The sequence below is a fragment of the Ostrea edulis genome, chromosome 9 (assembly GCF_947568905.1).
Source record: "Ostrea edulis chromosome 9, xbOstEdul1.1, whole genome shotgun sequence".
Lineage (NCBI taxonomy): Eukaryota > Metazoa > Mollusca > Bivalvia > Ostreida > Ostreidae > Ostrea > Ostrea edulis.
In genome coordinates, this window is record NC_079172.1 from 27,531,205 (window position 1) to 27,548,449 (window position 17,245).

The 17,245-nt window shown below is 37.3% G+C and overlaps 1 protein-coding gene and 1 long non-coding RNA gene across 2 annotated transcripts in view; one reads left to right on the forward strand and one right to left on the reverse strand.

The window, feature by feature from the left end:
• The first annotated feature begins 3,995 nt into the window (after nt 1-3,995).
• Nucleotides 3,996-7,350, forward strand: LOC125657675 (uncharacterized). The gene is made up of 4 exons (XR_007363422.2): nt 3,996-4,434; nt 6,463-6,535; nt 6,646-6,728; nt 7,272-7,350. It is a non-coding gene; the product is annotated as an uncharacterized LOC125657675 (long non-coding RNA).
• Nucleotides 7,351-14,088: 6,738 nt separating this feature from the next.
• Nucleotides 14,089-17,245, reverse strand: part of LOC125657672 (uncharacterized) — a 16,544-nt gene continuing 13,387 nt past the window's right edge. The window contains exon 5 of the mRNA XM_056150021.1: nt 14,089-14,661. Within this exon, the coding sequence (XP_056005996.1) occupies nt 14,348-14,661 (314 nt within the window). The 3' untranslated portion in view covers nt 14,089-14,347. The remainder of the gene's footprint in view (nt 14,662-17,245) is intronic.

The following is a 17,245-nucleotide window of genomic DNA, read 5'->3' on the forward strand; positions in this document are numbered from 1 at the left end:
TGGACTCGACCAGTGCACATCTCCGATAGTAATATATAGGGAATGAGAAACAAATAAAATAACATTTTAAAACATTATGCTTTGCTCAAAATTACAAAATATTGATTGTATACTAATGCAACATTCTGGAAGTTTAGATAAGTTAGACAAAAATGCAAAAAAAAAAAAAGAAAAGTATTTGCATTTTCTAATAAAATAAATGCGGATAAATCATTTGCCAATTACATACTGATAGAATGGAATAGGCAAAGAGCATAAAATATATTATTTATATCAATTCTTGCAAAATAAAGGTGCATGCCATGTGCATAATATGCAATGCACAAGGTATAATCGCCAAAAAAAGTATCAAATACGGGCGTCTATTCAACAGGAATCGGAGATGTGCACTTACCGAAAATATTAGATTCTCTTTATTCTGATAAATCCACGAAACAAAATGATAAACTCCATTTGTATCTCGTTAGAACTTTACAACACGTTTTCATTCCATTATACAGACTGCGACACACTTCACCCGTGCCAAACAGTGTGTCTTCAATCAGGGGAGATGTCAGAGTCGAAAATTTTTCCTGTATTGAACGCTTGTCTGGTCGAGGTTTTGCAGTTTATAGAAATGGGGAATCTAATATCTGGTTGGATATATTGCGTGCACAATTCAAAATTTCTCGATGATCATATACAAACTTGGATATACAAATAAGGGAATAATGATCGAAAATATACATCTGTGTGCAAATGTGTGTATTACATTTGCATCCATAATAAACAGTTCATTACACAAAGACACATATGAAAGGAAATTTATAAACGAAAATATAGTTTTGTTGTCTCTTTTGGAACCACATAATTATTTACGGTCTCTGTATGTCCATATTCATTGAGAGGAAGAGGGAGAGAGAGACCGTCCTACTTCGATTTATAATATATCATTTCACAGAAGGAAAGAAAATTGATCACTTATATAAATATAAGCTTTCAAGCATTAAAAATTTCCAGCTATTTAAAAATTTGTGATTGACAATTTATTGGAAACTTACAGGAGTTGATGCTTAAAATTGAATTCATTACAAATTTAAAAAAAATATTAGTTTGAACTGTGCATGTAGAAAATACTGACTTTGTATGTTAGAATAACGGGGGGAAAGTAAATTCTCAAAAAAAGTGGGGAAAGCAGACCAGCCTTCCTGCCCACCCCAACCCCCTGTTTTCGTGCCTGAAACAACATATCAATTCGTGTTGAAAGAAAGGTGCATATCTACATTTCATTAAATTCCAAAGGAGCTCGAATTTATGTGTTCCCCTATTAATTATTTTGTATGCAAGATTCTTTCCCGAATGTAGAATCATGCTTTCAGTCAGAGCAGAGATGAATTCATGTTGAAGTATATTTAGTTTGAATGCAAATGTTGGGTTCCTTCTTTTAATTTCATCAGACTCATTAAAAACCCCGCTCCCAAACTATGCAGCTTTGTTTTTATTGATATCTAAATCGGTATAAATGAATCCGGATATAAATTATATAATGTTTTTTCGTGATCATATAGATATTGATACTGATAATGAAAAAAGAAAATGTTTATACTCTTGCCTTCTGCATATCCTACTAATGCATTACAGTATATTGACATTGTATCATATCAAATAAAAGCTCAACACGAATTTTACTGATTTATGCATACTAACATCTTATCGAATACATTTGAATTTGAAATTTCTACGTACAGCGGTATGGCCATTGCGCCAGATCTACGAAATGAAAATATTTATGAATAATTTACACTCAAGCCTCAAAGTAATCATTATGGCATGTTACAGAAACGTTAAAACACACAAATGCTATAGTCCTGCAATGCATGCATGCGATTTTTCTGAATACATGTATTTATGTATTCATGAATGAAGTTCCTACGATTGAAAATATCTTGGTCTTTATGCATTTTGTTTTGTGATTTTGGTTTACCATTCCTTACACTGTGTAAATGAAGGAAAAGTTGGTAAAGGGTGCAATTCTACATGCACCATACAATTAGTATACATGCATGTGTTGCAAAACAAAATGTACATGTAATAACCAGACATGTATCGTCATTTTTCATGGGGGGGGGGGGGGGGGGGGGGGGGGGGAGTACAACAGGGGAAAAAATGGAAAATTGGATTCTTCAAAATTTCTTGCCATTCAAAATAATAATTAAAAAAGATGAACGAAAACAGCAATAAAATAAAACAAAACACCCAAACAAACCAAGATGTTTTGTCCGATGTTCAAAGTCCTAATGTGGGGTGAAGGGTTAAAGAGTCTTTTACTTTGACTACCTCAATAATTTCCCTCTACACTTCATTTTCTTCAATCGTTGGGGGTCGGATGGGGTGGTTAGAGTCCTCTACTATGAGTGCCTCATATCTTCATTTTCTTAATTGGTGGTGGTGTGTGTCTTCTACTACTTTCAAGCTGGGGTAAGTGGGGGAGGGGTTGTCACTCAATGTATCTTTTATTTGCATTACAAACTAACAAAAAATGAATATTGTTATTAAAGGTGGGTGACAGACACTCTTGTCCTCTCCCCTTGATGTTTGATAACGACGCATAATATGATAAACTCGATTATTACATTTTGCATTAGTACAATTTGCGTCGAGTTAGACGCAGAATGTAATAACGCAAAATGGCATAGATATATAAGATCTATTGAGCGCCAAATGAGCATAAAATGAAGTAATTGAAAATAACATTATTTAAAAATATGTTTAATTTTTAATTAATGCGTGCTTTAAATGAATCAAATAAATCTGTATTATCAATTAATGAGAGCAATGTTGAGTTACTAGTACTGTTCCCTTTTTATTGAATTAACGATATCATTTGTCTTAATAAGAGCACAATTATTACAAGATCATCGGTTCTCTCTCTCTCTCTCTCGTTGCTCTCTCTCTCTCTCTCTCATCCCATACACTCGTACAGTGTTGTATATGCAAATTTATGTACCTAAATGATTTCCTGATTTATAAATCTGGATACTCTGACCAGTAAATCATATGTTATAAGGATTCATGCACAATACAGGGTAAATATTATACTCTGATACTTCCCCTGATTGAAGATAGCTGATCGGCACGGGCTAAGTGTGTCGCAGTCTGTACAATGGACAATGTTGTTTACTGTTGGAATGCAAATGGAGTTTATCGTTTTGTTTCATGGATTATGCAAATAAAGGGAGTTGTACTACTACTTAGAGTATTTTCGACAAGTGTACACGTACATCTGCGGTCCTTTACAGATATTACGAGTAGGCCCAGGTAAATAGTCGTCCGCATTCGATGCGTTTTCATGACGAGCATACATGCCATTTTTATAAGTACAGTAGTATTTATGTCTTTGCCTTTTACTAAGTAATTGTGAATGGTATAGATTGTATACTCTTTGCTTATTCCATTTTATCAATAGATAAAAGATGAAATATTTCTCCGCATTTTTGTATAGTTTTGACATATTTACTGCAAATGTACGCACGTTCACGTAAAGAAAAGGCATTCTATATATATATTTATCCAAATATATATATTTAGAATGATTTACTACTGTACGATATGTTTATTATAATTTTGAGCACTGCATGGTGTTCCAAAACGTGATTTCATTTCTTCTTGATGTCCTATAAATTAGTATCGGAGATGTACGTGTTACCCGTCGAAGCTACCCGCACAGGTAAATCGAAGACACTGATGTGAAGTGAAGCGTAGCAAAGCTCGTCCCCTTATATACCATGCGAACCCCGATACAAATAACAATAGAAATTCCAACTAATATGGCGGATTAGCAAAGAAATATGGCGGACATATAGAATTATACTATATTTATTAATTCATGTCAGCTTTAACGGCATTGTCAGAGTAGTGAAGATATAGCAGAATATGAATAGCCTACCTGGAAAAAGGAAAGACGTCAAACACAAGAAAAACAAGATTGATAAATGTCCAAACTAAATTATCAGCAGTGCAAAAAACATGTAAATAGACTATTAGTGTCTATAATATGTTTTACAGTGTGACCTTTGAGATGAGGGAAGACCCTTAACATCTTGCAACGCTGGAAATATAACACAGTCGATGTTAACAATGCATTGTGACATCATATTAGCTGCGATATGTTTTCTTTCAAATCAAACAATTATCAACAATAACAAAACATACAAAGGTTTGAGAATTTGAAAACATTTTCCAAACAATTCATTTTATCTACAGGGTTTTCAATAACATATACCGCAGCAACTGCAATTTTTTTCCAGAGCACTATGGGTAATCCTCATCATTTTTCAGGTGATTCAGATGTGTAATGATTGGAGCGAGCTCGTCTAGTCACTTCACTGGCTATAACAACTGGAATGTCCCGGGTTCGATTTTCGATCCCGATATGAAACCCAAGATATTTTACAGGTAGTGACTGTTTCTTCGTTATGTTGTCCGGCACTAAATGCAAAACTCACGGGACTTTCGGATATGACCTTTAATACGGTGATTCCTCAATGCTATTTGAGTGCCATCTAAAGATCGAGTCGTGGTACTTCACCTACACATGCAGCTTATGTAGTTGACTGGGTGGGGGCAATAGTAAAATATATTAGTCCCCAATCGCGAATTATTCTCCTTATTCGTATAACTGGGTCTTACTATCACGACTATATATAATAATAACCATACTTTTACAGTGTATTTCTCAAACCCAGTCGACAGTCGTATATCTTAAAAGAAGAACTTTCTTTAAATCTGCATTTTTAAAGAAAATTGGTGAAGAATCTTTTAAGCGCATTTTGTAAAGGTTTATGTGTTTTATGGTGCTTGTTGGTATTCAAGTCGCCCTCTTGCACATTTTAAAAAATAACCTTTGAAAAGGCCATTGTTGCAATACGCACAACTGAACAAAAGTAATTTAAAAAAAACATTTTGGCTCCAAATGCGTACTCATGCGCCGTGCGTTTTATTTTTCACAAGTTACAAAACCCAAAGACGGGAGCTTGATGCATTGTCATTTTCATTATTTGATACATACAACTTACTTTTAGTAAACTTGGAATCGCAAAACTTCAACACCTCAAACGATCATTCCTCACTATAAATCAAAGACTAGATTTTTTGACATCATAGACAGTTGTCTCTTCAACAAAAATGAAAAACGCAAATATTCCTATCTAGTAATCAGTCACCCAAAACTTGCTAAACGCTACTCTGATTCCACGAACAAGTACTCTGAAGTTGAAATAAAAAATATACTGGAGGTCCTCATCGACAATATCTTCGTAGTCTTTGGTGATCAGGTCTTCCAACAGTCTGTTAGAATCCCCCATGGGCACAAATTGTGCTCCTTTGTTAGTTGACCTGTTTTGTAATCCTATGAAGCAAAATGACACCTCATTTATAAATGTATTGCGTAGATTTCTCTGACCTAGTGATACCGTGAAAATGATACGATCTGACCGCGGCACCAATTATTGGAGTTGCTGAGGAGATGAAGGTGAACAGTTCAACAGTTCCAAGACAAATCTTGTATCACCTGGATTTTCAATGCCCACACTCCTCTATTATGGGTGGAGTCTTGGAGTGAGTTATTGGAATGACAAGAAAAATCCTCGACTCAATGCTTTTAGAATCCTGTGGAAAACCTGTAATACACAAGACACTAGCAACGTTCTTATGTGAAGTTTGTGCCGTCATAAACTTTTGTCCTATCTCACCAATATCTTCAGATCTAGGTGAGCTGATGTTTCTTACCCTAACCATGATTCTCACTGGGAAAGTTGACTTCCTGCCTGTTGTGTCCGATTCACCTAGTCAAACAGATGTTTTTTCGAGCACAGTGGAAACGTTTTATAAATACTAGCAGACGTTTTTTTAATCAGTAGCGTAAACAGTATCTTGCTATTCTACAGAACAAACGCAAGTGGAAACGCAGAACAAGAAACATTTGGACTTTAAGTGATTATCAGACTTGATGTGTATTTTTGGACTTTAAGTAATCAATGGACTATGATGTGTATTTTTCTGACTTATATATTAATTTTTTAAATATACCAAGTGGTAGCCGTCATGTACGATTTATCCGTTTTTCACCATTTGTCGTTATTTTATCCTACATTGTGGTACTGAGTGGCATCTCATAGATCCCAAATGGGGAGTGTGGTGGAACCAGGAGTTATCTTTCTTTGTCCTTGTAATTTTCCTTTTGATTATTCATAGTTCTCGCTCCTTTGCGCAGCTCTTCAATTTCACTAAGTCATGTTTACAGCACGGTGCCCCATTGCATGCTACAAATGCAAGTAGACCATATTTTCTAATATTCCATCTCTGTCCCCTCATATTGTTAGTATTATAATGTATTTACGTGTATTAGATGTTCTATGTGGTATTTATCATACCAGGTAAGCCCATGTTCATAAGTAATGGTTGCATCACTCTTTTTATGTGGAGGTTCACGTCGAATCATGGCCGAAAGAAAATAATTCCTGGAACTTTGCATGTTTTATGGGACTTTCCTTATGAGGTAGGCTCTCCAATTTTTTGTGAGATGTAAATTCAAGTATTGTGTTTGAAATTTTGTGAGTAAAAACCATGAAAGAAGGATTTAAATATTTTTTTGAATTTTTGTTGTAGAGGTGGGTGATTTGGCTTTTGACCAGCTGATTTTGCACGTGCTTGACTTCGATGTAAACAAACTCTCACGCCTTGCTGGATGGGTATGTATTTTTTGATATGAAAATGCTCATTAAGAACTGTACTACATGATGTGAAAGTACAACTTCTGAAAAGTGTACTTTAAGGAAGCAGGGTCAGGTCAAAGGTGAGTAATTTTGGTAAGAACATATAGGCAAAATTAATAGAGTGGTGCAACCTAATATTTCATGCACTCAAGTATTTTACAATCCAGGTTGTACAGTGCTGCAGGTCGCCATTTTTTCTCGTGTTAAACATTTTATAAAATAAAACATGGTTTACTTTATTTTGTATAACTTTATTATTTTGGTTTACTCACTTACTTTAATATATAACTCTAAAGTAAAAGTGTAAATTCTACATTTCTATATCTGGGGTTTATTGTCCTATTTAGAACGACATGTTAATATCTGGCAGGTTACAGTTTTGAAACTGGGTCATATGTTTGGCATTTTGTCATGTCATATCATTACAAGTAATTTCCTGTATCGATTATATATGCATGTATCATGTGTGTTTGCTATTTTCTATATGTCATATTCATGTATTATTTGTATCTGTTTCAGCACTTTACCACATACACAGCTAGGCACATGCAATAAAGTATCAATCCTTATACAGTGTCTAATTGGTTATGCTAATTGTTTTCCAAATATCATACAAGATTTATTTTATTCAAAACAAAGTAAACAAACCGTGTAATGAAACACCAGGACGAAGTCATTATTTCAAGAATACGCATCGGGCATTAAAAATTGACTCATTCTTACATGTACCTACTAAACAGAAAACTTCAGCCTGAATGTATGTCTTGTAACTGGCCATTAACTATGTATCACATTTTGTTTTAGAATGCATTGATTTTACGCCCATACGGAATAGAGGTTTTGGTAATGTGCAATCAATGCAAGAACTTTTAACAAGTATTAATCATTATATTATACAATGTTTACAAGAATACGACTTTTACAGAAAAATTTGAATACTTTTATAATACAACTGTATATATATGTATATAACGAAATGATCGGTATTATTAACGGTTGTTGTATTTTAACTTTTATATCCGTCGGATGGGACGTTAAAGCAGCTTCTATTGCTTTAAATATATACACTTGAAAATCGATTCATTACAATGTATTGTTCATTATTTACATGCTGCAGTACCTGTAGTTTTATGACATGCATGTTTCCTATCAAAACAATTCCAGCTTCATCGATCTGTCGTTTATATTACAAAGCTGTCGAACTCATTTAGGAGAAGTTACTCCATGATATATATGGTAATGGAATATTCGCATCAACCCTGCTATAAGAGTGAATGTTGGTAGTTGATAGATGAACGATGTAGTATTTAGATATCTAAATTAAAACTCATTTGTAAGCTAAAAGATAAAGTATATGCTTGTATTGTGTGTTCCATGAGGACAAAACCCGGTGAACCCTAATCATTACAATCTAAATAATGAACAATATATTGTAATGAATTGATTTTCAAGTGTATATATTTAAAGCAATATAAGCTGTCGGCGGCGGCAATTTTCTTAAATCATGAAAGTGTCGCTAAAACGTTTTTTCAATGCGAAATATAAAATTCTAAATTCTGTATGTTCGACTATCGCGCTTTCATTTTCGATATTATTAAACTTTTTCTTTTACAAACAAAGATTTCATTCGGTTGCAGACGTGCATTAAAAAAAAAACCACCCAGGCCAAAGCCATAATAAAATTCTTACTTAATAACATACATATTATGTATCATGAGTGGGTTTTTTATTCAGATGGACAATCATTAGATGTGTCTGACATATTGCTTAATGCAAGGTGAAGATAACGAACAGTGATCAATCTCATAACTCCTACAAGCAATACAAAATAGATAGTTGGGCAAACACGGACCCCTGGACACACCAGAGGTGGGATCAGGTGCCTAGGAGGAGTAAGCATCCCTGTTGACTTAATATACAGCACAACCAGCCGCAAGACATCTGACCTACTGCCCGAATTGAATAGTGACCTTAACCTAATATCTGAATAGACCAGTAGGTGTGTCGAAGCTTAACTGGTTGTCCTGTAATCCCTCATAGGCAGCTGCAATGACAAGAGTGATACAAGTTTAATATTTATTAATTGGATCAGAAACAGGATGCAAATTTACATATATGGTGGAAAGGGTCGCATGCAAACTTTTTGTGGGGAACTGGGGAGGCGGCCAGTGTGCCAGTTTGACTACCAAAGTAGGGGCAACACAGGGGGCCCTATGTGGACATAGGTGCCCGAACCTGAACGAGTCCCCACGTTCTAAGGGAGGTAGAGATCTCTGCGCATCTCACCGGTCTCCTGCGTGCTACCTGGTTTAATTAGCAAGTGCGGAGCAAGCTTGTAGACCCTCCTACAGTTGTCGCAACATGCACCAGCCTGTAGCATCCCCTCCCTTAGTAGGAGGTGGATGTGGCCCCAGCTATGAACTAGCTGAGAGCCCCACGAATTAAACTTTAGCAACTTATGCAAGAAATTAATATTTTCTATGAATATCCACTGACCCTTGACCTAGTTTAATGGTCGTCTGGAGGGTACACGTGAAATACCTGCCCCCTGCTTTAGTAGTAGGTGGGAGGAGAGCCGGTTTTGGCGCAGAATTAGTGATCAACTACCCCAACGCACTCCCCAGTCCGCCACAGACATCGGAACAATGTCCCCCACAAAAATTGATATTTGTATGTTTGTTTTTCCTTTTTCCTTCATGCATACTTGAAATTGGAGGCACTTAAACAGTGGGGTGGGCGACGTGCACCCTCGTTGTCGCCCAGGGCCCGCAGGCACGAGGGGAGAGCATTTATCTCTACGCTCCCCTCTCCGAACCCCCTGTGCACTCTCAAGCAATTGTTACTAAGACCAAGTTATCACCAAATTGACACATTTCGGTAATCGCTCTCAACTTGAAGATTACCTGCATTTCCTGTAATTTTCGTGGGAATATTTAAAACTTTCAGGATTTCCGACCAGTAATTAGATTGAATTCTGAAGTTGATCATTGCAAAAAGTGTAACCTCGAAGGTAATAAATTAACAACAAGGTCATATCAATTCTGCGGGGTGGTCGACGTGCACTCTTGTCTGTCACCCAGGCCCCCTGGAGGCACAATGGGAGAGTGTTTATCTCTATGCTACCCCCTTCGAACCCCCTTGCGTACTCTCAAGCAATGGTGACTTAACCAAGAGGTCACTCGTATCACTAAATTAACACATTTCGATAGTGATTATGAAAGTGTAAATTATTTGAATTTCCTGGAATTTTCAAGGGAATAGCTAAAACTTCAGGATTCCTGACCAAAATTAGACTGAATTCTGAAATGACCATTTCAAAATGTGTAATCTCAAAGGTGATTCACGTAAGATTAACAACAAAGTGGTCGCAGTTCAGGCGCGGACTATAAGACTTGTCAGCTCTGAATAACTCCTATGATGGAAAGCAAAAATTGGACAAAATTTCCTAACACCAATTTAGCAAACCATCTCCTAGTCCTACTGGAGGAAAATTACGTCCCAAAACTGAAACTGGTATACCTCTAAAGGATTCCGATTGATTCTGAAGAGTTTCAGCAGAAAATTCTAGAATAATTTTGAAGTCTGAATTCCGTCAAAAAAGATCTAACTACAAGTCCCAAATACTTCCGTAAAAATTAAGGTAATGATAGCAGAATGGCACATTGCTAAATACCATTTTCGACGATTCCTAAACTGTGATGGATCAAACTTTTTCGACCGGAAATTCCTCAAACTAATCCAAACGTTCCAGAGCCAGTGAGAATTAACCCAAACTCAGCTAAGAATTAATATTAAGACCGATTACTCGAGCCAAAATACGAAAATTACCCAGCCCATTAACACCCCTAAGCCTCTACCCTCAAAGCCACGCCTCCTCGGAAAAAGTTGGATAACAAAACACTTCCTGACGTGGTTTCTCGACTGCTGGAACCACACAAACTCCAATAAATGCCTATTGAATGAATTATGGAAAGAAAAATTCAACGCCGAATACATCTGAGACGAAACCAGTCAATTATTTACATAAAAATGGAATGGAGTGTGATGGATTTAAAGTTAACCAAACAATAACTTTTGGTTAGGCTTGACATTGAGAATAAACAACAACGAACCGATCAACAATCTGCAAGTCCGAACTTAAATTGAGATTGTGGACAATTATCGGAAACAAAAACTGCAATTAAATGCAACAAATGATATGGAACTAGGGTCTCTGTACTATGGAAAGTGCTAAATATCCAAAGAACGACAAGGTGAGAATATACTGCGACTCGTACGCTGTGATGCTGGTTCTAGCACAAACCTGAAACGTGAGTACGAAATAGCATATAGCGCTCCACGTCACGTACGTTGTCGGAATCATCTGAAAACTACATAAAATAAAAAGAGGCAATTTGCTGAAATAGCAAGAATACCACGTAATTGCATAGGGATGTTAATAATAGATAAGTACTATGAAGTTAATAACTCTGCATAAATTGACCGGTGAGGTCCTTGGTACCTAAAATTGTGATCGTGCGTAGTAAAAACTGTGGCCGTGAATAGCAATGCCTACCCTGAAACTTGGGCCCAATATTGCCTAGCAAGTAAACCTAGCGAGATAATGTAGTGGTTGGCCACATTGCAAATTGAACCTCGTGGTAGGTTGAGGTCCGAGCCTCTGGTCTATGCAGTGCCGACATGGCACAATCAGGTATACCTGAACGTTATCCAGGTTCATCTGTGTATGACATGTATATGAATAAATACAAGTAACCCGACATAAAGAACTGATTACAGAATGGGACGAATTATGAGTAAGCAAGCCTTGGAATTTGTAGCATGATCTGACTACATGTATCTGGTGCCCTTTGCTTGACCGACTCGCTAGCCATGCCTATGAAAGGTCATGAAACCGACGTTAATCAAGTACCTTGAATCATGAATGGCATTTTGGCCAAATAGATACAATCAAAATTGTGCCATAGGTTTGCCATTGGGATACATAATAATAGAGCACCGGCAATGCTAGGTATATTACTAGGTGGTGTAGGACATGACCAGGATATGAATTTACATATGGCGGCAGCCAGAAGATACATAGAAACGAAGTCTGAGTATGGTATAGCCCTATGGGATATGTTGTGCGAGTGCTTTACGACAGCCGGTAGAATTTGAACTAAGTAAATATTAAGGAATATCAAATAAATGCAGCGACTCACCATATTGACCTTGAGAAGGGATGGTAGCTTTCGTCAGGGATTAGACGACTATCGCCGGCTGAATAGGTACCTCCTGCCTTCAGGGGAGGGGGGGGGGACCAGCGTTGTCGTGCTTCACTGCCTGGCTGGTATGCCGTCCTTGTCTCGAGCTCCGGTCCCGTGGAGATCCCGGTTAGAAAGGTCCGTGTGTGGTGGAACGATAAAAATCGCTCCCCACAAAGCGGCCGAGCACAGGCCAAAATTTGGAAACCCATCGCCGACAGTGGTGACGATTCTATTCAGGTTGACCTTGAGAAAGGCGAGTAGCGTTCGCCCGGGATTAAACCTCCATCACCGGCTGAATGGGTACCTCCTGCATTTAAAAGAGGGGGGGGGGGGTGACCATAACGTTGCCGTGCTTCACTGCCTTGCCCTCCTAGTCTCGTACTCAAGTCCCGTGGGGATCCAAGATAGAAAGGTCCACAGCACCCATCGCTGTTGTAACAGGCCGTTAAATTAAACCGCGGGTCCGAGTCACAGGTGGCACGATAAAAATCGCTGAGGCTGAGGCTCCCCGCTAAGTGGCCGAGAAAACGCCTAACTCAGGCCAAAGTTTAGCAACCCATCGCCGACAGTGGTGACAATTCCATTGTTGGAAGAGATGTTATATTGTATTGCTTATAGGAATTAGATAGGTCACAGTTCGTTATCTTCACCATGGACAAAACAAATCAAAAACCAATCGATCGGTATAGCTTCTATCTGTCCATTTTTTTTTTTGGCTTCATCCTGTTGCTGCACTGGTAAAGGATTGTTTGGCTGCGTATATGATTGCACGATGTTAATAAATTAGCTCGATGGCAATGGATTGTCATTAAGAAAATCACTTTTCACAATGTGTTGAATCTAAGGTTTGGGCAGAATGAAAAGTTAACTCGTTCCCTGTTACACGGAATTGTAAGAGGCAAGATAGTTCGAACCAGGTTTATTTCGTAAACGGTACAAACCGTATTAGCCAATCTTAATTAATTGTGGACTATTTGATATGTATCAAATAATCTTGACTATTATTATTATTTTTCACCGTTATTTTTTTTGTCCGGGAGTGTTCTCAGAAACTACACGAGGGATCGATATGAAACTTTCCAGGATGATAGTGTAGCATTTGTAGATGTGGAGAACGATATTCATTTTGTTTGCACGTGCATGTATGCGCACGCACGTGCATTACAATTTTTGTACGAAATATTGGAAATCAGAATACACAAGGAATCGCTATGAAACCTTAATAGGATGATAATATATCATTTGTAGATGCGCAAAATGATAGTCATTTTGTCTTCACGCTCGTGCATGCGCGTGCACGTGCATCACATGTTTTGTACACTAACTTTGTAATCAATCTAACTTTTTTGTTGTTTATTGAAATGGTTTGATATTCATATCAGAGGTAGATATTGAGACCCTTAACTGGTTGCTTGGTCAAAATTACCAATCTGCACGCGCATGTACGTGCGCTTCTTTTTGATTAGATAATGCTTAAACGTATGCAACTCTCTCATTGATGAAGCGAATGAGTTGATATTCACAGCATAGGTAGATCATATGTGTATCTATATATATTTTTTGGTGTAATAAAAAATGCCAGGGCATGCGCGTGTATCTTCTTTCAAATGCTTGTATTTAAAGGACGATAACATTTTTGTTTTTCATTAAATTCTTTTGATGTTGAGGTTTTAGATGTGTCTTAGTACTCCTTACAAATTGCTGTGGTTCTAATTACTGCTTAGCACGTGCATGCACGTGTTCTGATTTCTGATTGGACGATTTTAAAATCAGTATAACTTTCTTATATGTGATGCAAACATTATGAAATTCATACTGTGGGTATATGATACAAATGCCTGTTGAATGACATCAAGAAAAATACGGAATCATACTCGTGTGCGCGTGAATGCACGTGCATTGCTCTCTTTCATTTCTTGGTACTGAACTGACCATATTAAACGTACTAACTAAAGGTTAAAATAAAATTTATGATTTATTGCTATAGATTTACTGTGACACCACTTTTTAATATGGAGAGCTTTGGGGAACATATGTAACGGTCCCCGTTACAATTATAACTAGTTATAAAATGATTTGTCACACGTACGAATAATTCATACTCGTTTAATACATTATTAACAATAATAGTAATTCATATAAATTAACCACTGGCATATTGAACATGTTGACATTGCAAAACTCTGAAAAGTAATGAAGACAAACGTTTTGTTACCGTTACTGATCGGGGATTTGAAAGTTCATGTTTTCTCACATAGATAACAATGTTAAAAGGTTAAAACAGGTTATAGACCATGGCAAGTTGATATACAATGGAGTGTAGCTCTTCTAGTCGGACTCTAGTGTACTTTATCTACAGGTGGCTCTCCAAAGTAGGCGGATCTGGCGAGTTATGGTTGGAAAGTCTAACATAACTATTCCACCAATAACCAAAGCCAAGACGGTAGCACCAATATAGCCCACAGCAGCGGCAGATGGTCGCTCGTCATTAGCACTGATCCTTTTGTTAGAGGCCGATGACAGATTCTTAAAATCCATGCTTAGATGACGGTTTATTTGGGTCAACTTCTGATTTAGTTCTAGGTACTGTCGAAGCTGGTTAGTTTTATTGTTCCAAAACTCTATTTTCTTTGCGTATTCACAGTCACACGGGCACATGTCATCTGTTGAAAGAAATTACTGAGAATCAAATGAATTTTTACTCTCTTTAAGGTAAATCCATTTTCATTGGTATCTACAAACATTTTTAATACATTTATTATGATATGTCGCATTGAAGACAGGGGATGTGTATAGCCTTCAGGAATTTTTGATTGTATATTGTTTAACGTCTCTGTCGAGAATCTTTCACTCACATGGATACACCACCAATATCGGTGAAGGACTACAAATTTAGGCCTATGCTCGGCGCAGGTTTGTCGCAGCCGGAATTCGAACCCCGACTTCCCGCATACGGGGCGAACGCTCTACCTCTAATCCACTCCGGCGGTTTGGCATTCAGGAAGAAGACAAGGAATGTGTATGACCTTGAGGAAGACAAGGAGGAATGTGTATGGCCTTTAGGAAGACAATGAATGTGTATGACCTTCAGGTGGAACACAAGGAATGTGTATGACCTTGAACTTACTGGGAATCAGTCCCAGTCCGGAACCATACAATCTCACCCCAGACAAAATCGTGATTTCTATCCTACATCGTATCTGTTAGATAATAAGAAACAACTTATTTGATAACAAGAAATATGTACAAAATTGAAAAGGGATATAGACATGCATCATTTAATTTATAGCAGTGCCAATTGCGAAAACAATTCAAGATATTTTGCGGACAACAACTTCACATGTCCAGACTGGATTTACCTTTGACTATGTGACAAAAATCAATAGGGGTGATATATTCCTTGGGATGTACCAGTGTAACAAGTCTGCTGTCAATCAAACATGATTCTTAAAATATAGGAGACAATATATTACTATGTCAAGTTTGACCTTAGACCACGTGAACGCTAAATTATTAGGGGTCATCTACGCCTTATGATATACCAATGTACCAAGTTTGATGTCTGTCAAGCTAAGGTTTTCAAGATATTGAGCGGACAGTATATTCCTATGTCCAGTTTGACCCTTTACCTATGACCATGTAACCCCAAAATCAATCGGGGTCATTTACTCCTTACAATGTACCAAGTATGATGTCTATCAAGGAAACGGTTCTCAAAATACTGAGTGGACAGTATCTTTCTATGTCCAGAGTGGATTGACCCTTGACCTATTAACCTGAAAATCAATAGGGGGTCTTCTTCTTCTCATAGCCAACCCACATATGAAATGTCATTATGATCAAGTGAATGGTTCTCAAGATATTGAACGGACAACTGTGCAAAGCACCATGCCGCTCTTCTTTGAAAGGGGGGGGGGGGGGGGGGCGGAGGGGCATCACGTTCACGGAAATATTCATATCTTGTGATAAGTCACCAAAACAATTACTTAAATTTGTCAAACACCACTCTGATTCTACGTAGAAGTAGTATAAATTTGATATTAAAAGATTATAGTGTTCCTAGATGACAATATCTATGTAGTGTTTGGTGATCAGGTCTTCCAACAGTCTGTTGGAATTCCCATGAACACGAATTGTGCTCCTTTATTAGCGGACCTGTTTACATCTTCTTAAAGACCCCCCCCCAAAAAAACCACCGTACGGTTGCTCCATGGATCACTGAATGTGGGCGGAGCTTATCCATGGTCAATGTTATTTACCTGGCCGACGCTTCTACTGACAACAAACCTACACATGAAATATCACAACAATAAATTTAATTGGTCTCAAGATATATTTCGTGAACAACATGCGAGTATATTCCTATGTCCAGTTAAACTTTTGACCCTTGACCATGTCATCTACTCCCTAGGATGTACCAGTTTACCAGGTTTGATGTCCATCAAGCAAAGGGTTCTTAAGATATGTTGAACGAATGGTATCTTCCTGTGTTCAGTTTGACCTAAACCATTTGACCTCAAAATCAATACTTAGGATGTACCAGTGTACCAAGTTTGATGTCTGTGAAGCAAAGGGTTTTCAAGATATTGAGCGAACAGTATTTTCTTATGTCCAGAGTGGATTGACTTTTGACCATGTGACCTCAAAATCAATAGAGGTCACCTACGTTTTAAGATGTACCAGTTTACAGATGCAAAGCTTTAAAAAGGCATATAACGCAGTGTATTATGATGTAATATTTAGCTTTCGTCGGCGGATCATATAGTCACCGTCGTGTCTGTTCGAGCTCATACCTCCTAAACCTTTCTTCAGAAATTAATTATGAATATTCTTTGGGACAGGTAATTTCGGACCAATGTTATTTTGGAAAGCTCAAGGTCATTAAGAGCATATACCTTATATTAGGAAAAGGTTCCTTACGAATATTGATCAGATATCGCACAAATGAGTAACAGGCAAATAGGTTACTCACGTTGATTGTAATAAACTCAATGTCACTCAGAACATATACCATAGTTATGAAAAGAAACCTTTATTTCAAAACATTTTCGACACGAAATTGATCTTGTGGACCAAGATCATTTTGGAAAGGTGAAGGTCCGTATTTCAACAGTTTTGAATAGGCATTGATCACAGATAAAAAAAAAAAAACAAGCAGTCGGCAAATGGCTTTCAAACAAAGGTCATCAGTGCCATTTATTTTGACCAATGCTAAAGCTCGAAGCCGTAACAGTTTAAATTCTTTTT